The 14,431-nt window shown below is 54.5% G+C and overlaps 1 protein-coding gene across 1 annotated transcript; it reads right to left on the reverse strand.

Moving 5' to 3' along the window:
• Window positions 1-10,800: 10,800 nt before the first annotated feature.
• LOC137228303 (beta-lactoglobulin-2-like) lies at window positions 10,801-13,969 on the reverse strand. The gene is made up of 6 exons (XM_067745449.1): window positions 13,874-13,969; window positions 13,274-13,413; window positions 12,517-12,590; window positions 11,822-11,935; window positions 10,876-11,001; window positions 10,801-10,811 (listed from the first exon to the last, which is right to left on the reverse strand). The coding sequence occupies exons 1-6, from the start codon at window positions 13,967-13,969 to the stop codon at window positions 10,801-10,803; spliced, it is 561 nt and encodes a 186-aa protein (XP_067601550.1).
• Window positions 13,970-14,431: the final 462 nt, after the last annotated feature.

The raw sequence follows: 14,431 nt of genomic DNA on the forward strand, positions 1-14,431 counted from the left end.
GGAGGGAGACGAAGGCCGAGGCACTGGGCTCGGGGTCTTATATAGGAGGAGGGCCAGCCGGCCAGCCTGTGCTGGGCTCCCCGCCACGCAGTTCCCCGAATCCCCTGTGACTCACCCTCAGGCCCTCGGGTGGCTTCCTCAGCTGGGACAATAGGAGGCCTTCTTCCCTCCGAGGCCAAGCAGGAAGGTCCCCTGCGTCCCCGGGACTGGACGTCTCCTGCTTGGCCCCAGAGAGGAAGGGTCTGGAGTGCGAGTCCAGGCTGGCCGCCAGCGTCAGGAACACTTCCTGGGTCGGGCTCTTGGACAAGGACAGGTCAGAGCCAGCACTGAGGATAGCTGTGTCCTGGAGGGCGGGCCCGTGGGTTGGCCGGGGTCCGGAGAGCCCCATGCCAGGAAGGACCCAGGGACGTGAGCCAGGGGGTGGCCGTCTGCCCCGAACAAGGGGGTCCTGTCACCCGCACCCGTCACCCCTCTCTTGTGGGCTGCCCTTCCTGGGGGCTCCACTAGCTCCCGGGGCCTCCCACCCGGTCCTGCTGAGCGAGGCCTCCCGAAGGGCTATGGTCCCGCTGGGTTCCTCCTGCTTCTGGTACACTCTCGGGCATCGGCTCCTCCAAACCCCACGGACGTGGCCTTGGGCGAAGGGTTCTCTGCGGTCACCCCACCCCCTGCAGGCTGGGGTGAGGGTGACGTGGGGCTCAGGTGGAGCTCCAAGGATGGGCCTGGCCTGTAGTGAGAGCTCTGCAAGTGTCTGCTGCCCAGTTAGGGTGGCAATAAAGACAACAATGCTGACAGCAGCAGTCATCCGAACCCCCAGAGCCACCCAGCCGGGAAGGTGACCTGACCTTTGGGGGTGCAGCGGAGCAACACCGCGTGCTCCGTGTCTGTGAGCGTGATAGAAAGGTCCACAGTATCTGAATCTTCGATCCACCGAATCTTACGTTTTAAATCTCCCAGGGCACTTCCCTCCATACCGCTCAAGTCGCCTTCAGCACCTTGGGAGGGACGGGGCCCTGGCGCTGGGCGTGTACCTGAGTCTGGAGGGGCATCGAGCAGGACACAGAAGCATCTGTCTCGCTGAGTCCACCTTGACAACAACACCCCCGGGGGCTGTGCAGGCCCTGTGTCCCGTGCCAGGGGGGCTGCAAAGGCCATCAATTGACATTCCAAGTGATTAACCTGCTCATCTCGGGGTGGCGGGGGCGTGGACTCTGGGGTGGGGGAAAGGGGCAAGGTGGGGATATCTCCCGATGGTGGGAGACTTGGAGGGTCGGCCCCTGTGCCCCCCCGCCCGACGTGTAGGGTCTTTCCAGGTGGCCACTGTCATTGTCAGCATCTTGGGAGGCTAAGGGGTCTCCTAGACTAGCTCTGGTTTGCTATCTGGCCTCTGGTTTCTTTCCTGTAGAGACCACTGGTTACTGTACCAGGAAAGAGCCCGTGCACTGGAGAGACTGCAGGACCCCAGGCTGCCCCCAGACTCCCCTTTCCCAGGGTGGGGGCTGTGAAAGAAGGAGGAGGCTCGGGCAGCCCCAGTCCTCGCCCTGATCTGTTTCATCTCCTTTAATTCTTGCGACGATCCTCCAAGCTCAGGGTCCCCAGTTCCCTCTGTTACGACGAGCCATAGGCAGTTATGGAGTTGAATTCTGTCGCCCCAGAACACACGTTCACCCAGAACCTCAGGATGGGACCTTATTTGGAAACAGGGTCTTTACAGGTGTAAGTAGTTCAGATGAGGCGTGCTGGAAGGGGGGCTGATCTACTGTCTGGTGTCCTTGTAAGAGAAGACGAGGACACGGAGGGGACACAGGGAGAAGGCATTGAACGCGGAGGCAGCGATCGGAGTGCGGCTTCTACGAGACCAGGCTCCAAGGACTGATGCAACACCAGCAGCTGGAGAAGCGGGGAAGGGTCCTTCCTGGGAGTCTCTGGAGGGACCTCGGTCCTCCGACGCCCGAACTGTGGACTTCTGGCCTCAGACAGGACAGGGTACACTTCTGTAGTTAGAAGCCCCCCCGCTCAGTGGGTGGCCCCCTAGGACATCAGCACGGGCGGCTTGGACCCAGGGGTCAGATGCGAGAGGCCATCCCCTTCAACACAGCTCCGCTCTCAGAACTGGGTCACGCAGGGCAGAGGGAGGTCAGCCAGAGAGAAACAAGCACCGTGTTTCTCGGTGAGCTTGGGAAATCGGGATCCCACCAGCCGCGGGGCATCCGTGCTGCAGGTTCTCACGTGTTCCTGTGAACCGAGACCACAAAGCATGCCCTTCAGGGCACAACTATTCATAACTTCCAGGAACCTTCAGTTTCCATAGAATACCATCCAAAAAATAAAATTGGAGAAAAAAAAGAGAGAGAGAGAGAGAGAGAAAAGGAAAAAAAAGCACCCACTGGCCTTGGGCAGTTGGCATTGTCCATTGTGGGAGGGAGACTGAGATCTAAGGGCTCAGCTTCCCCCAGGTCACGCGTTGCCCCAGAAAGTGGGACCTGGGAGGAGACCTGGGCCCCCACCAGCTCTCAGTCACTCCCCCTCCCACCAAAACCCCTTGCTCTTTAGAACCATGTCAGGAAGTCGGGCCTGTAACTGCAGAAGCAGGAAATCACCTATCTCAGAATGAAATCGTGGGGCCGGGCAGGGTCAGTGGGCCTTCACACAGCTGAGGATGCCATGCTGCTCGGGGCCTCAACCTCAGCACCGGGAAGCCAGTCTGAGTTTCGCTGCTCATGACCGTGGTGGCCGGCACCAGGTGCCCCCCACGCATGTCCAATAAAATGGACAGCCTACAAGAAATGGACAATTTCCTTGAAATGTACAGTCTCCCAAGACTGAACCAGGAAGAAATAGAAAATAGGAACAGACCAATTACCAGTAATGAAATTAAATCAGTAATTTAAAAACTCCCACAAACAGAAGTCCAGGACCAGATGGCTTCACAGGTGAATTCTACCAAACATTTAAAGAGTTAACCCCTATCCCTCTCAAACTATTCCAAAAAATTGAAGAGGAGGAAACACTTCTGAACTCATTCCATGAGGCCAGCATCACCCTGATACCAAAACCAGGCAAAAACACTACAAAAAAAGAAAATTATAGGTCAATATCACTGATGGACGTAGACGTAAATATCCTCAACAAAATATTAGCAAGGTGAATTCAACAGTACATTAAAAAGACCATACACCATGATCAAGTGGGATTTATCCCAGGGATGCAAATATATCTGCAAATCAATCAATGTGATATACCACATTAACAAAGTGAAGAATAAGAACCATATGATCATCTCAATAGATGCAGAAAAAGCTTTCAACAAAACTCAACATACTTTTATGCTAAAAACTCTCATCAAAGTGTGTATAGAGGGAACAAACCTCAACATTATAAAGGCCACATAGGACAAGCCCACAGCCAACATCATTCTCAATGATGAAAAGCTGAAAGCGTTTCCTCTATGATCAGAAACAAGACAAGGATGTCCACTGTCACCACTTTTATTCAACATAGTACTGGGGGTCCTAGCCACAGCCCTCAGACAAGAAAAAGAAATAAAAGAAATCCGAATTGGAAAGGAAGAAGTAAAACTGTCACTGTTTGCAGTTGACATGATACTATATAGAGAAAATCCTTAGGATGACACCAAAAAGCTAATAAATTAATTCAGTAAAGCAGCAGGATACAAAATTAATACACAGAAATCTGTTGCTTTTCTATACACTAACAATGAACTATCAGAAAGAGGAATTACAGAAACAATCCCATTTACAATTGCATCAGAAAGAATAAAATGCCTAGGAATAAATCTAACCAAGGAGGTAAAAGACGTGTACTCAGAAAACTCTAAGACACTGTTGAAAGAAATTGAAGATGACACAGAGAGAAAGATATACCATGCTCATGGATTGGAAGAATTAATATTGTTAAAAAGACCATACAACCCAAGGCAAGTTACAGATTTAATGCAATCCCTATCAAAATACTAATGGCATTTTTCACAGAACTAGAACAAATAATTCTAACAATTGTATGGAGACACAAAAGACCCGAATAGCCAAACACAATCTTGAGAAAGAAGAACAGAACTGGAGGTATCATGCTCTATGACCTCAGACTATAGTACAAAGCTACGGTCATCAAAACAGTATGGTACTTGCACAAAAACAGACACAGGGGTAAATGGAACAGAACAGAGATCCCAGAAATAAACCCAACTAATATGGTCAATTAATCTACAACAAAAGAGGCAAGAATATATAATGGAGAAAAGACAGCCTCTTCAATAAATGGTGTTAGAAAAACTGGACCACTACATGCAAAAGAATCAAACTGGACCACTTTGTAACACCGTGTACAAAAATAAACTCAAAATGGATTAAAAACTTAAATGTAAAACCTGAAACTAAAACTCCTAGAAGAAAACATAGGCAGTACAGTCCTCTTAAGGAAATTTGAGACGACTTGAAGAACTGATAAGAATTTAAAAAGAGGGAACAAAATGAGCAAAGCTAGAGATGGAAAAATATAATCAATATTTAAGAAACATGAAATTGGGCTTCCCTGGTGGCGCAGTGTTTGGGAGTCCGCCTGCCGATGCAGGGGACGCGGGTTCGTGACCCGGTCCAGGAAGATCCCACATGCCGCGGAGCGGCTGGGCCCGTGAGCCATGGCTGCTGAGCCTGTGCGTCTGGAGCCTGTGCTCTGCAATGGGAGAGGCCACAGTGGTGAGAGGCCCGCGTACCACCAAAAAAAAAAAAAAAAAAAAAAAAAAAATTATCCTGTATAAGTTTTGTGTAGATTAGGAGTGAATAACTTAAAATTTTAGCTAGGTTTACATTTTTGGAAATCCGGAAAAGTCAGATAAACATTTTACTAGACAATTAGGAGCCATTGAAGATTTTTGAGAAGATTATTTTAGTAAAGATATTTAAGACACACTAGGTGAAATACTAAAAGCACAATCGGGAATTAAGAGGTCACTGCTGTTGTCTCTCTGGGTCTGTTTCAAGCATTAGTGTGCGTGAGGATAGTTTGGAGCTAACAAGCCATTACCGGGCCCACCCCTGAGCCTGAGATTCGGTTCATAAGTGGTGGGGCTCAAGGTCTCTATTCATGACAGGTCCCCAGGTGGTTCTGTGCATGTTAAAGTCTGAGCATCTAAGGGACAGGTGAGAGCCTGGCCTTGAGTGTGGCAGAAGAAATGGCTAAGAGGGCACAGATGAGACAGGTGTGGTCCCCTGGCTGCGAAACCTGAGTACTTATAGATGACTCTGTTCTGAGGCTCGCTTAGTGGAAGCATAAAAAAAAAAACAAAAAAACCCCGACTTTCCTGGGCGACTCTGCTACTTCTCAGAATGGCCTCTTGAAGCTCACCAAAACTTAAGTGGCTAGTGGCATACGGTTTGTGGTTGGATCTAACAAGTTGGGACTAGATTGAGGGACTTAGAGAGTCATGAGTTCTCTTAATCTCCTAACTTCTTCAAAGCGTGGAGGGGCTGCTGAGAGAAATAACAAAAAGAGGGGGATGAGATAGAGCTCACGACTCTGACCTAGATCAACTCTATCTCATCCCCCTCTTTTTGTTATTTCTCTCCACACCCCAGCAGGGTCCGTGTTTGTGGAATGAATAGGCACGTGAGTGAGTGAATAAAGAGGAAGCACGATGGAGTTTTGATGAAGGGTTGTTTACAGGACTGTAGTTCAAATAGCAACAGGAAAAGTACTATCAACAATGTCCCGTGGGGAAGGGTCAAAAACCCCCAATGTCCTAATGTAACCAAGCAGGACCCTATGGGGCCTTCCCGGAACAGACTCCCCCCACATCCCCCATGTCCTCCACTTGCCTCTTGTTTGTAGAAAAAGTTTAGCCTCCTAGGCCTTCCCAGAGTTCCAAAGAGTACATTTAATCAGAGAAGTGAGAAACTACAGAAAGAAAGGAAAACAGTCAAACAAGTCAAAATTATAATAGTTTAGCCATTAAACAAAGCCAAGGACCTTTAGTTCCTCCTCAAGGGCTGTAGATAATATTCTGAGCCATGTCCTTTGAGCTGTTTTGCAGGTACTGAAACCTCCACCAGGTGGAAGAAGTTAACTCTACGCTGCCCCAAAGCACATAGACCCCAGGCCAGTCGGAACCAGAAGGTTGATGTCGTTGACTCCTGATGACCTCACCACCAACCAATCAGAAGAATGTCCACCAGCCGATCACACACCCACAGCCCCCCTCCCTCACCCTGTCTTTAAAAATCTTTCCCTGAAAGACTTTGGGGAGCTCTGGCCTTTTAAGCACTGGCTACCTGGACTCCTTGCTTGGCACCTGCAATAAACACCACCCCTTCCTTCATCACACACCAGTGTCAGGAGATAGGATTTACTGCACGTGGACACTCGGACCTGAGTTTGGTTTGGTCACATTAATAACAAAGATTTTTAAAGATCGCAAAATACTCTTTCAGGAAGTCTCTCTGACTTTCTACCGCAACTGGAAACAGAGGTGAGCCCAAGGCCACAACCTCTCAGTCTCCCTTGTGGGGTCTTTGCCTCTATCCCTAGAGACACTTCCCCTCGGGATTATGACTCAGCAGTGGCCAACAGCAGGAAGGGAATTTCAGGTGAGACAGTCCCGATGAAAGGTCTATTCAGAGTCTCTTTGGGGAAGCACACGTTTCTTATACCAGATTCTCCTCCTTCTCCTTGGAAAATTCAGCAAAGGGTAACATGAAGCTCAGAAGACAGGCTTGAGGAAAACATTGGTGCCACAGAGCAAGGAATGTGGTTGTGAACCAACTCTGCGTGACCAGAATTTACAAATACCCCCCACGTCACAGAAAGCCTCGTGTGCTGCTAAGAAGATGGCTGGCTGAACAGTGTGTTAAATTCTGGAAAACAACTAATTTCTAAGCCATTTACTAGAGCAAAATTGTTTAAAATTAACAGTTATTAAAATTATAATTATTTGAATAATTATGGAGCATTTTTATAGCAGTGGGAATACCTTTAGTTTAATAGCTCCTGAGCCAATCCCTTCTGTGGAAACAACCAAAGGCTAGTACTAAAGAACACAGCACTACTTTAATTGACATCTGTATGGCATTATTTCTAATATGGTTGACCTGAGCTCTATCACTTGGGAGATAAATACATCTCATATGAGTCTGACCAGTTGGTGTTTAAAAAAAAAAAAAAGACAGGAGAGGACAAGAAAGCTTAACCTATAGCATAAGTGGAAAATGTACCCCAGAACATAGGGAGAAAACCAAATCCAGTGCTGGATAACAGTGCCTGGTGACTAATTGTTTTTTCCCCCGCAAGGTAAGGGTCATCTGACATTATAAAACATACTGATGCAATTTACAACCTCAATCGGTTAAAGAAAAACTATTTGGTCACCTCAATGCAGAAAACACGTTGGTTAGAGTTTAACAGCAATTCCTGGTTAAAACCAAGCCAAAACAAAACCTTTTGTCTAAATAGAAACAGAAGGGACTTTCTTTAACCTCATGAAGTATATACAACCAACATTGCCAGCAAAAATCATTCTTAAAAGTGCTTCCATCTTTGTTCCTTTTTACACAAATTTTTTTCTCTGTTACTGGTTTCGATTACTTTGTTCTCTGTGCCCTGGAGTCGTTTTCTTCCTGCTTTTCATGGTTGATATTAGTTGAGCTTCTTTAATCTGTATATTTATAGTTTTCATCTAATTTTGAGAATTTGGGGCCACTGTTTCTCCAAATAATTTTTCTGTCCTCCTCGTCCCCTGTACTGTCTCTCTCTGTAGTGATTCTCTTTGCTCGGAACTATGCTTTATTGGTTATTAAAATAGCCACTCCTGCTTTCTTTTCATTAACGTTAGCATGATACATCTGTTTGCATCCTTTCACTCTCAACCTGCCTACGGTTTTGAATTGGGGGTCTCCACTCCACTGCCGAGCCCATCCAGAAATTAAACTTTTAATTTCTCTAATGGTAGGTTTCAGTTTTTGGTGAGATTTTCTATGTTTTCACTTGTGTCAAGTGTGTTCGGAATCACTTGTTGAAGCATGTTTACAAAGGCTGCTTTCAAATCCCTAGCAGATAATGTCGACAACTGATTCGTCTTGCTTTTGGTGTCATTGTATTGTCTTTTCTCACCCACGCTGTGATTTTCCTGGTGTTTGGTATGACAGGTGATTTTTGATTGTATCCTTGACATTGTACCTGTTATGATAGGAGACCCTGGGTGTTACTTGACGTTGTTTTCTTTAGTCACAGTAAGCAGTCTCCCTCCTACTATCCTGGCCTATTCTCGTGGACTGTGGTTCCAGTTTAATGTTCAAAGCCTTTGTGGCTCCATGTTGACCCCCACAAAGGGGTGTCTGGTGCTACCTGGGCCCCCACTGTCCCTGCTCGTGCTGCCTGAAGGGAGGAGGGTTTCTTCAGGCCTGGCCGCCAGCGTTTCCCAGTGGGGAGGACCATCTCAGGCCTGCTCTCCTGTGGGAAAGGGAGCGCAACCCATGGCTGATCACTGCTGGAGGGTCCCCGGTTGGGGTCCCTTGCCGCAGGTGCTGGGCTCGCCTGGTGTCGTCAGAGGGACTCCCGTTTGATCCAGGCGGGGAATGCCCCAGCTTGGCTGCCTTCCTGGCTGGGTCAGGAAACACCAGGCCGGGTCACCTTATTTGCTTGAGTCGGGGGGACGTGACACCTTGCGCTGTGCCCTCCCCCAACCCCAGGGCCCCAAACCAGTTGGCCTTCCTTTTGCCACTTTTCAGATTTCTGCTTTTGCTGTCGTTTGTGTAATTTCCAGGCTGTATAATTGTGCTTAGCAGGGAGGAGCAGGGGGAGATGGGTTCACACCATGTTGTCCACATTGGAAGTCCAGCCGCCGCGGTTTTTTGGGGAAGTTTTCTATTAAACTCTGCCACAGTTGGCTTTGCTCGCTTTCAGTTGACTATGTTAGTGGCAGGAAGAACCCACCGGGGGGCTGTCACACCGTCTCGGGCTGGCCCTGACATCCGAGGAGACTGAGGCCCTGGCGGGTGGTGGCGATGGTGGGGAAGGTCAGGTGGCAGGACTGGGGTGGCGGGGGAGCCACACTGGCACCTGGTGGTCGCTGCGCACTTCCTGCGCGTGGACCCTGCTCTGGGTGCAGGAGAGCTGTCTTCTCCTTCCATCCTCACCCACGCCTCCCTGGGGCCGCTCCTTCCGCACTCTCCACTTTACAGGTAGGGAACGGATGCAGAGAGGTGACAGCAGGGCGTCGTCAGACTGGCCTGCAGCCTGTGCTCTTGACCAGCGCACAGCCAGGATGACCGCTGCCCTCGGCAGTCACAGAAACGGGCTCACAGCCTTCTCACCGCCCTGTGGCCAGGCCCTGCCCTGCCGTCCTGTCCATCCTTTTCGTCTGTGAAGCCAGACCTGGGAGCTTTCCCATCGGAGGGGTTCGGTGTCAGGTTAGAGCTGGAGCGTGGAGCCGATGGCCAGGGGCCCGGTTCAGCTTTGCCCCTGAACTGGTGTAGGGACTGGGGGTTCCGTGGCTGTGCAGCCACGTCAGCACCGTGCAGGGCCTTAGGAAGCTGAAATGCCTGAATGTTGTTGCCCCCATTTCTCTCTTGGCAGGGGCGGGGCTCAGCCCTGCCGCGGGTCCCGTCAGGGGGTGACCCTGAGCTCTAACGGGGGGGGTGGCCTTGCTCTTTGATGCTGGTCCCTGTGGATCCGCCTGAGGCCCCCACCCACCCTGGAGCTCTGACACACCCCCACCTCCAGGGAGGGCAGGAGGTACCAAGACATTTCTTTTTCAAGAAATTTAAATGAAAATGTATGATTTTCAGGGTGAGCTGTCCCACCAGCAAACAGGGTTTCCGCAGCCCTACGACGACAGAGGTGGGATGAATAGTAAAGGGAAATTGTGTCCAACACCGCCTGACACAGACAAGGCGTCCCGCTGGGGCCCCGCTGGGCTCAGGGCTGGGTCTGGAGGAGGTACCAGCTTTCCCATCCCTGCGTCACCGCCTGAGCCGCCCGGGTCCCCAGCCCACGCGCATCGGCCAGGAAAGACTCAGACAGGAGTGCGCACTGGTTCATGCCTTTATTGCTGAAGGAGGAACGCCCCCGAGCAGGAGACCCCAGGTGGGGCCCGGAGGGGCCTGGGTCCCAAGAGGGGTGACCTTGGTCCTGGTGCCTCCTGACCCTGCTGGTGGGGGAGGTGGGGGTGACGTCATCTGTCCCCAGAGGGGCCAAGGCTCCCGGGCCCTGAAATGGACACGGGGCTCTCCTGTGATTCCTGGGGAACCTGCTGGACCCTCGCCAGCCCCCCCTTCCCCGGGCTGGGCCTGGGGGTTCAGGACGGCCCCTCCTCGGGAGAGGGACCCCCACCTCCCCCCTCAGGTGGAGTGTCTGTCACCGGTGCCCGCTTCCGGGGCCTCCACCTTGGCCCTCGGCCCTGCCCAGAGGGAGCAGGGGGAGGTCAGCAGGCGAGTGAGGCCAGGACACAGGAAACGACCTCCCCAAAGGCCACCCCTCAAGAGTGGGCACGCGGCCAGCGGCTCGGCAGTCGCCAGGAGAGACCCCAGCTTCCAGCCATTCCCCCAGGGGGACCCCAGGGCCTGATGGGGGAGCCCGGGCCCCACCAAGACCCCCACCCTGTGCACATGCCCAGGATGTGGGGCAGGGGGGTTACGTTACCCCCAGGGCGCCGGCAGGAGCTCACCTAGACGCGGCACTGCTCTGTGGGGGAGGGAGAGCCGTGCGGAAGGGTCAGGACGGGACTGGACGCCCCGGGGACAGAGGGGGCTGGCAGGGGGTGGGGAGGGGGCCCACCTCGGGGGCGCTGCGCCCTCACCCCCTTCCTCCCGGCAGCCGTGGGGAGAATGAGGGTCCAGCAAGGGGGGAAGATGCTCCCCTGATTCTCACCCTGGGCAGGGCTAAGTTCACCCTTCCTCTGGCTCAGGTCCAGGTTGATCCGCATGTGCTCGGGCAGAGACTCCAGGACTCTTTCGAATTTCTCCAAGACCTCGTTGTCCACTTGCAGGGTCCTGGCTGTGGGGGAGGGGTCAGTCCCTGGGGGCATCCCCGCTCCCCCCGCCCCCCGAGAGCTCGGGGACCCTGAGGCCCCCCCCGCCCAGGAGCGAGCGCAGGAAGGAGGCACTGATGCGCTGGGATCTGTAGAGCTTGGTCTAGCCCTGCTTCCCAGGGTGGTCTGCAGGGCCCCGCCCCCTGCCCTCCAGGGCCCCGCCCCCTGCCCCCCCTCGGCCCATCCCCCTCCTCCTCCTCCCGGGGCAGCGCTGGGGGTCTGCACGGTCACAGAGGAGAGGCACCCGCCTCGCCCCTATCCTGGTCTCCCCCAGTCCCCCTGGGCTGACTGACTTGACCAGGAGCCTCCACTGCCCGCCATGGCCACCTTGGGAGCATCGCCCGTATATTTACTTTGGTCAGAAAATCTCCCTTTAAAGCTGGTTGCATAACTGAAAGTGCTCTGAAGTCGTTAAGAATCTCCTCCTATAAGACTGTTGATGAATATTAGCTACTTGTACCAGCTGGTCGGTGAGGCCCCTCCACGCAGGGAGAAACCCCCGAGCCTCCTGCGTCAGTCCCGCTGGCCTGTCCCGGACCTTGTCCCAAGCATCTCCTGCCCTGCACGTCACTCCACATCTGGCGGCCAGTGTCGGGCGCCACGGCTGGGACCTTTGCTAGCATGATCTGTAGGGGCCAGCGAGGCAGCCCCTCTCCCCCTCCTCCCACCAGGGGCCAGGAAGGTGCGGGGGAGTCTTGAGCGTCCCTTATTCACAGCTTGACCAAAGGCCACGTCTCTGACGAGGAGTGGCCCCTCCGGACACGCCCCACGGGGTCAGCCACGTACACAGGCACTGGCACACTGCACCGTGCTCATCGGTGGGCGTGGGGGCCTCCATGCAGAAGATCATGTAGGTGGTGTAGTCTGTGTCCAGCACGGAAATCTTTCTTTCCCCGTGATCTGGAAAAGGGGCCGAAATGGAGCCTGAAATCTTGTCTGAGTCCCTCCACCATGTCCGTCGGGGCACCCGGATCATCGCCTGGGAGCGCTCTCTCCCACGGCAGCCACCGGGCTCGGAATATCTGCTCCCGGACACCGAGGGGACGCCCTCCCTACTGGGTGCCAGAAACCCACCACCGGCAGCACAAGTTTTATGGACCCCCAGTGGGGACTCTCCGAGCCGCACCGTCTGGGCGAGACCAGCCCGTCCGCACTCAGGCCGAGACTGGAAACAGCTCTTAAATGTTGGTGCCCTAACCCACCCCCGGGTGCATAGGACACATACCCGCTTCCTTCCATCTACACCAAGCAGGGGGTGCAGAAGGGGCAGGAAAGCATGGGGATCCCAGGCCTTGTCCCCCTGAGAGTACCTTCCACAGGGTGGGAGAAGCAGGGCCTGGTGCACAGGACGAGGCCACACACTCAAGCCCGATCCTGCTGCCCAGATGGCGGGATGGCGAGCGTCTCAGAGCATCAGGCGACGCCCCGCATGTGCTGGGGTTACCCCAAGGGAGCATGGGGCCCGGGCTGGGGGCACTCACCGTCGACCTTGAATACAGCAGGGTCCTCGGTCTTCTGAGCCAGGATGGTCTTCTCAACACACTTTTGGTTTTCCCTGAAAAGCCAGATGGTGGTGGGGGTCATTCACAAACGCTGCAGAGGGACAGGAGCTGCGCTCCGGGAAGTGTCCTCACGGCAGGAGGACACCTGGGCCGCCCAAAGCACCGTCACCAGGTGCTGGCCTGAGTGGGAGCGGCCCTCCTTGGACCCAAGCGAGTGACTCAGGAAGTTGACAATGGGGCAGACAGAGTCAGCCAGGAACCCCACGGGAGAGCTGGCTGGTGGCTGAAGGCATGTGGCAGCTCAGAACTGACCCTGTCTGCATGGGGCTTTGGACACAGTGTTTCCAAGAACACTGGTCTCATCATGACCCAGAGTCCCCTGACGCCCCGGCTCCCCCACTCTGGGGGCAGGTGGGGCTCATGGTGGAAACTGCCCAGGCCCTGAGGACCCAAGCCTGCAGCTGCCCAGTGGTCTCCACACAGGCCTCTCCCCACACTGACCCCGGGGCCGCTCTGTGTAGCCTCCTCTTGCCCCACAGCCCCTGGGCAAGGCTCCAAGGGGACCAAGAACCTCCAAGCCCTGTTTCCCCGTCCCTGGGGCCCCAGCTCCGCCCACAGTGCAGCTGGGGCCCACCTGGAGCCCTGCCCACCTCCCACCAGTCCTGGAGCTGCCCCCGCTGGCCCGCAGCCCCGGGGAAGGGGTGGTGCCGTGTCACGGGGGGCGGGGCACACCCACCATTTCTGCAGGATGATCTCCAGGTCGCCCTGGGGGGTGGGCCTCAGCTCCTCCACGTTCACTCTCAGGGGGCCGCTCTCGGCGTCCAGGAGGGAGATGTCGCTGGCCGCCATGGCCACGGAGTGCCACGTCCCTGCCACCTGGGGAGGGACCTTGAGCTGCACTCCGGGAAGGGGACCCTAGCCACACAGTGGGCTCTCAGTCCCGCCTCAACTGGGCCACGCCGAGTCTCCTATGTGCCCGGGTTTCTCAGGAAGCATGATGCGCTAGGGTTCCAGGTGCACCCGGGGATCACCAGCTCTGTGATGACGCCTGAGTGGGGAGTTCTTGCATATTTGGAACAACCCCCGTCTCTACCGAACCCCCAGCGCAGTCCTAAGTCAGCCCCCATCCAGGTGTGGCAACTTCGAGGACGACTCCACCCCGGGAGGGAGAGGGAAACAGGAGCGTCTGGGAACCAAGTGGCTGGAGAGAGACAAGTCCCTCCAACATCTGGGGGATGAAGTGGTCCCCCAATGCTATGGCCTCATTTTGACCCGTGTTAGACTTTCCTGCGCCCTCTCAGCCCCTGACCCCAGCCCCCGGGGCCCACGCCCATACCTCTCTTATGTCCAGACCCTCCACTTTATTGGGAATGTGGGCAGCCTGGGCGCCACACACGAGGGCCAAGCCCAGGGCGAGCAGGAGACTCTTCATGGCTGCAGCCGTGGTTGCACTTCTGAGCTCTGGAGAGAAGGGAAGTCCGGGGCAGAGGGCTTGGGGCCTTATATAGGAGGAGGCCATGCGGTTCCCCGAATGCCCTGTGACTCATCCTTGGGCCACGAAGACACTGTCTTCCAGGACAGCCTGAGGCCCGCTTTCTGTGACAGTATCACTGACTTCCATCTGAGGCCAAGCAGGAAGGTGCCCTGTGTCCCTGGGCCTGGACAGTTCCTGCTTGGCCCCAGGCAGGAAGGGTCTAGGGTGTGGGTCCAGGCTGGCTGCCAGTGTCAGGAACACTTCCTGGGTCGGGCTCTTGGACAAGGACAGGTCAGAGCCAGCACTGAGGACAGCTGTGTCCTGGAGGGCGGGCCCGTGGGTTGGCCGGGGTCCGGAGAGCCCCATGCCAGGAAGGACCCAGGGACATGCGCCAGGGGGTGACCCTCTGCCCCACACCAG

This window comes from Pseudorca crassidens, chromosome 7 (genome assembly GCF_039906515.1).
Source record: "Pseudorca crassidens isolate mPseCra1 chromosome 7, mPseCra1.hap1, whole genome shotgun sequence".
In the NCBI taxonomy this organism is placed as follows: domain Eukaryota; kingdom Metazoa; phylum Chordata; class Mammalia; order Artiodactyla; family Delphinidae; genus Pseudorca; species Pseudorca crassidens.

Bases quoted from the DNA above. Each gene is read 5' to 3' on its own strand.
- LOC137228303 (XM_067745449.1), bottom strand. From the start codon at position 13,969: ATGAAGAGTCTCCTGCTCGCCCTGGGCTTGGCCCTCGTGTGTGGCGCC. The intron at 13,414-13,873 runs GTATGGGCGTGG...GTCCCTCCCCAG, and splicing joins AGGGTCTGGACATAAGAGAG to GTGGCAGGGACGTGGCACTC. The intron at 12,591-13,273 runs GTGGGTGTGCCC...CTGGCTTTTCAG, and splicing joins GAGATCATCCTGCAGAAATG to GGAAAACCAAAAGTGTGTTG.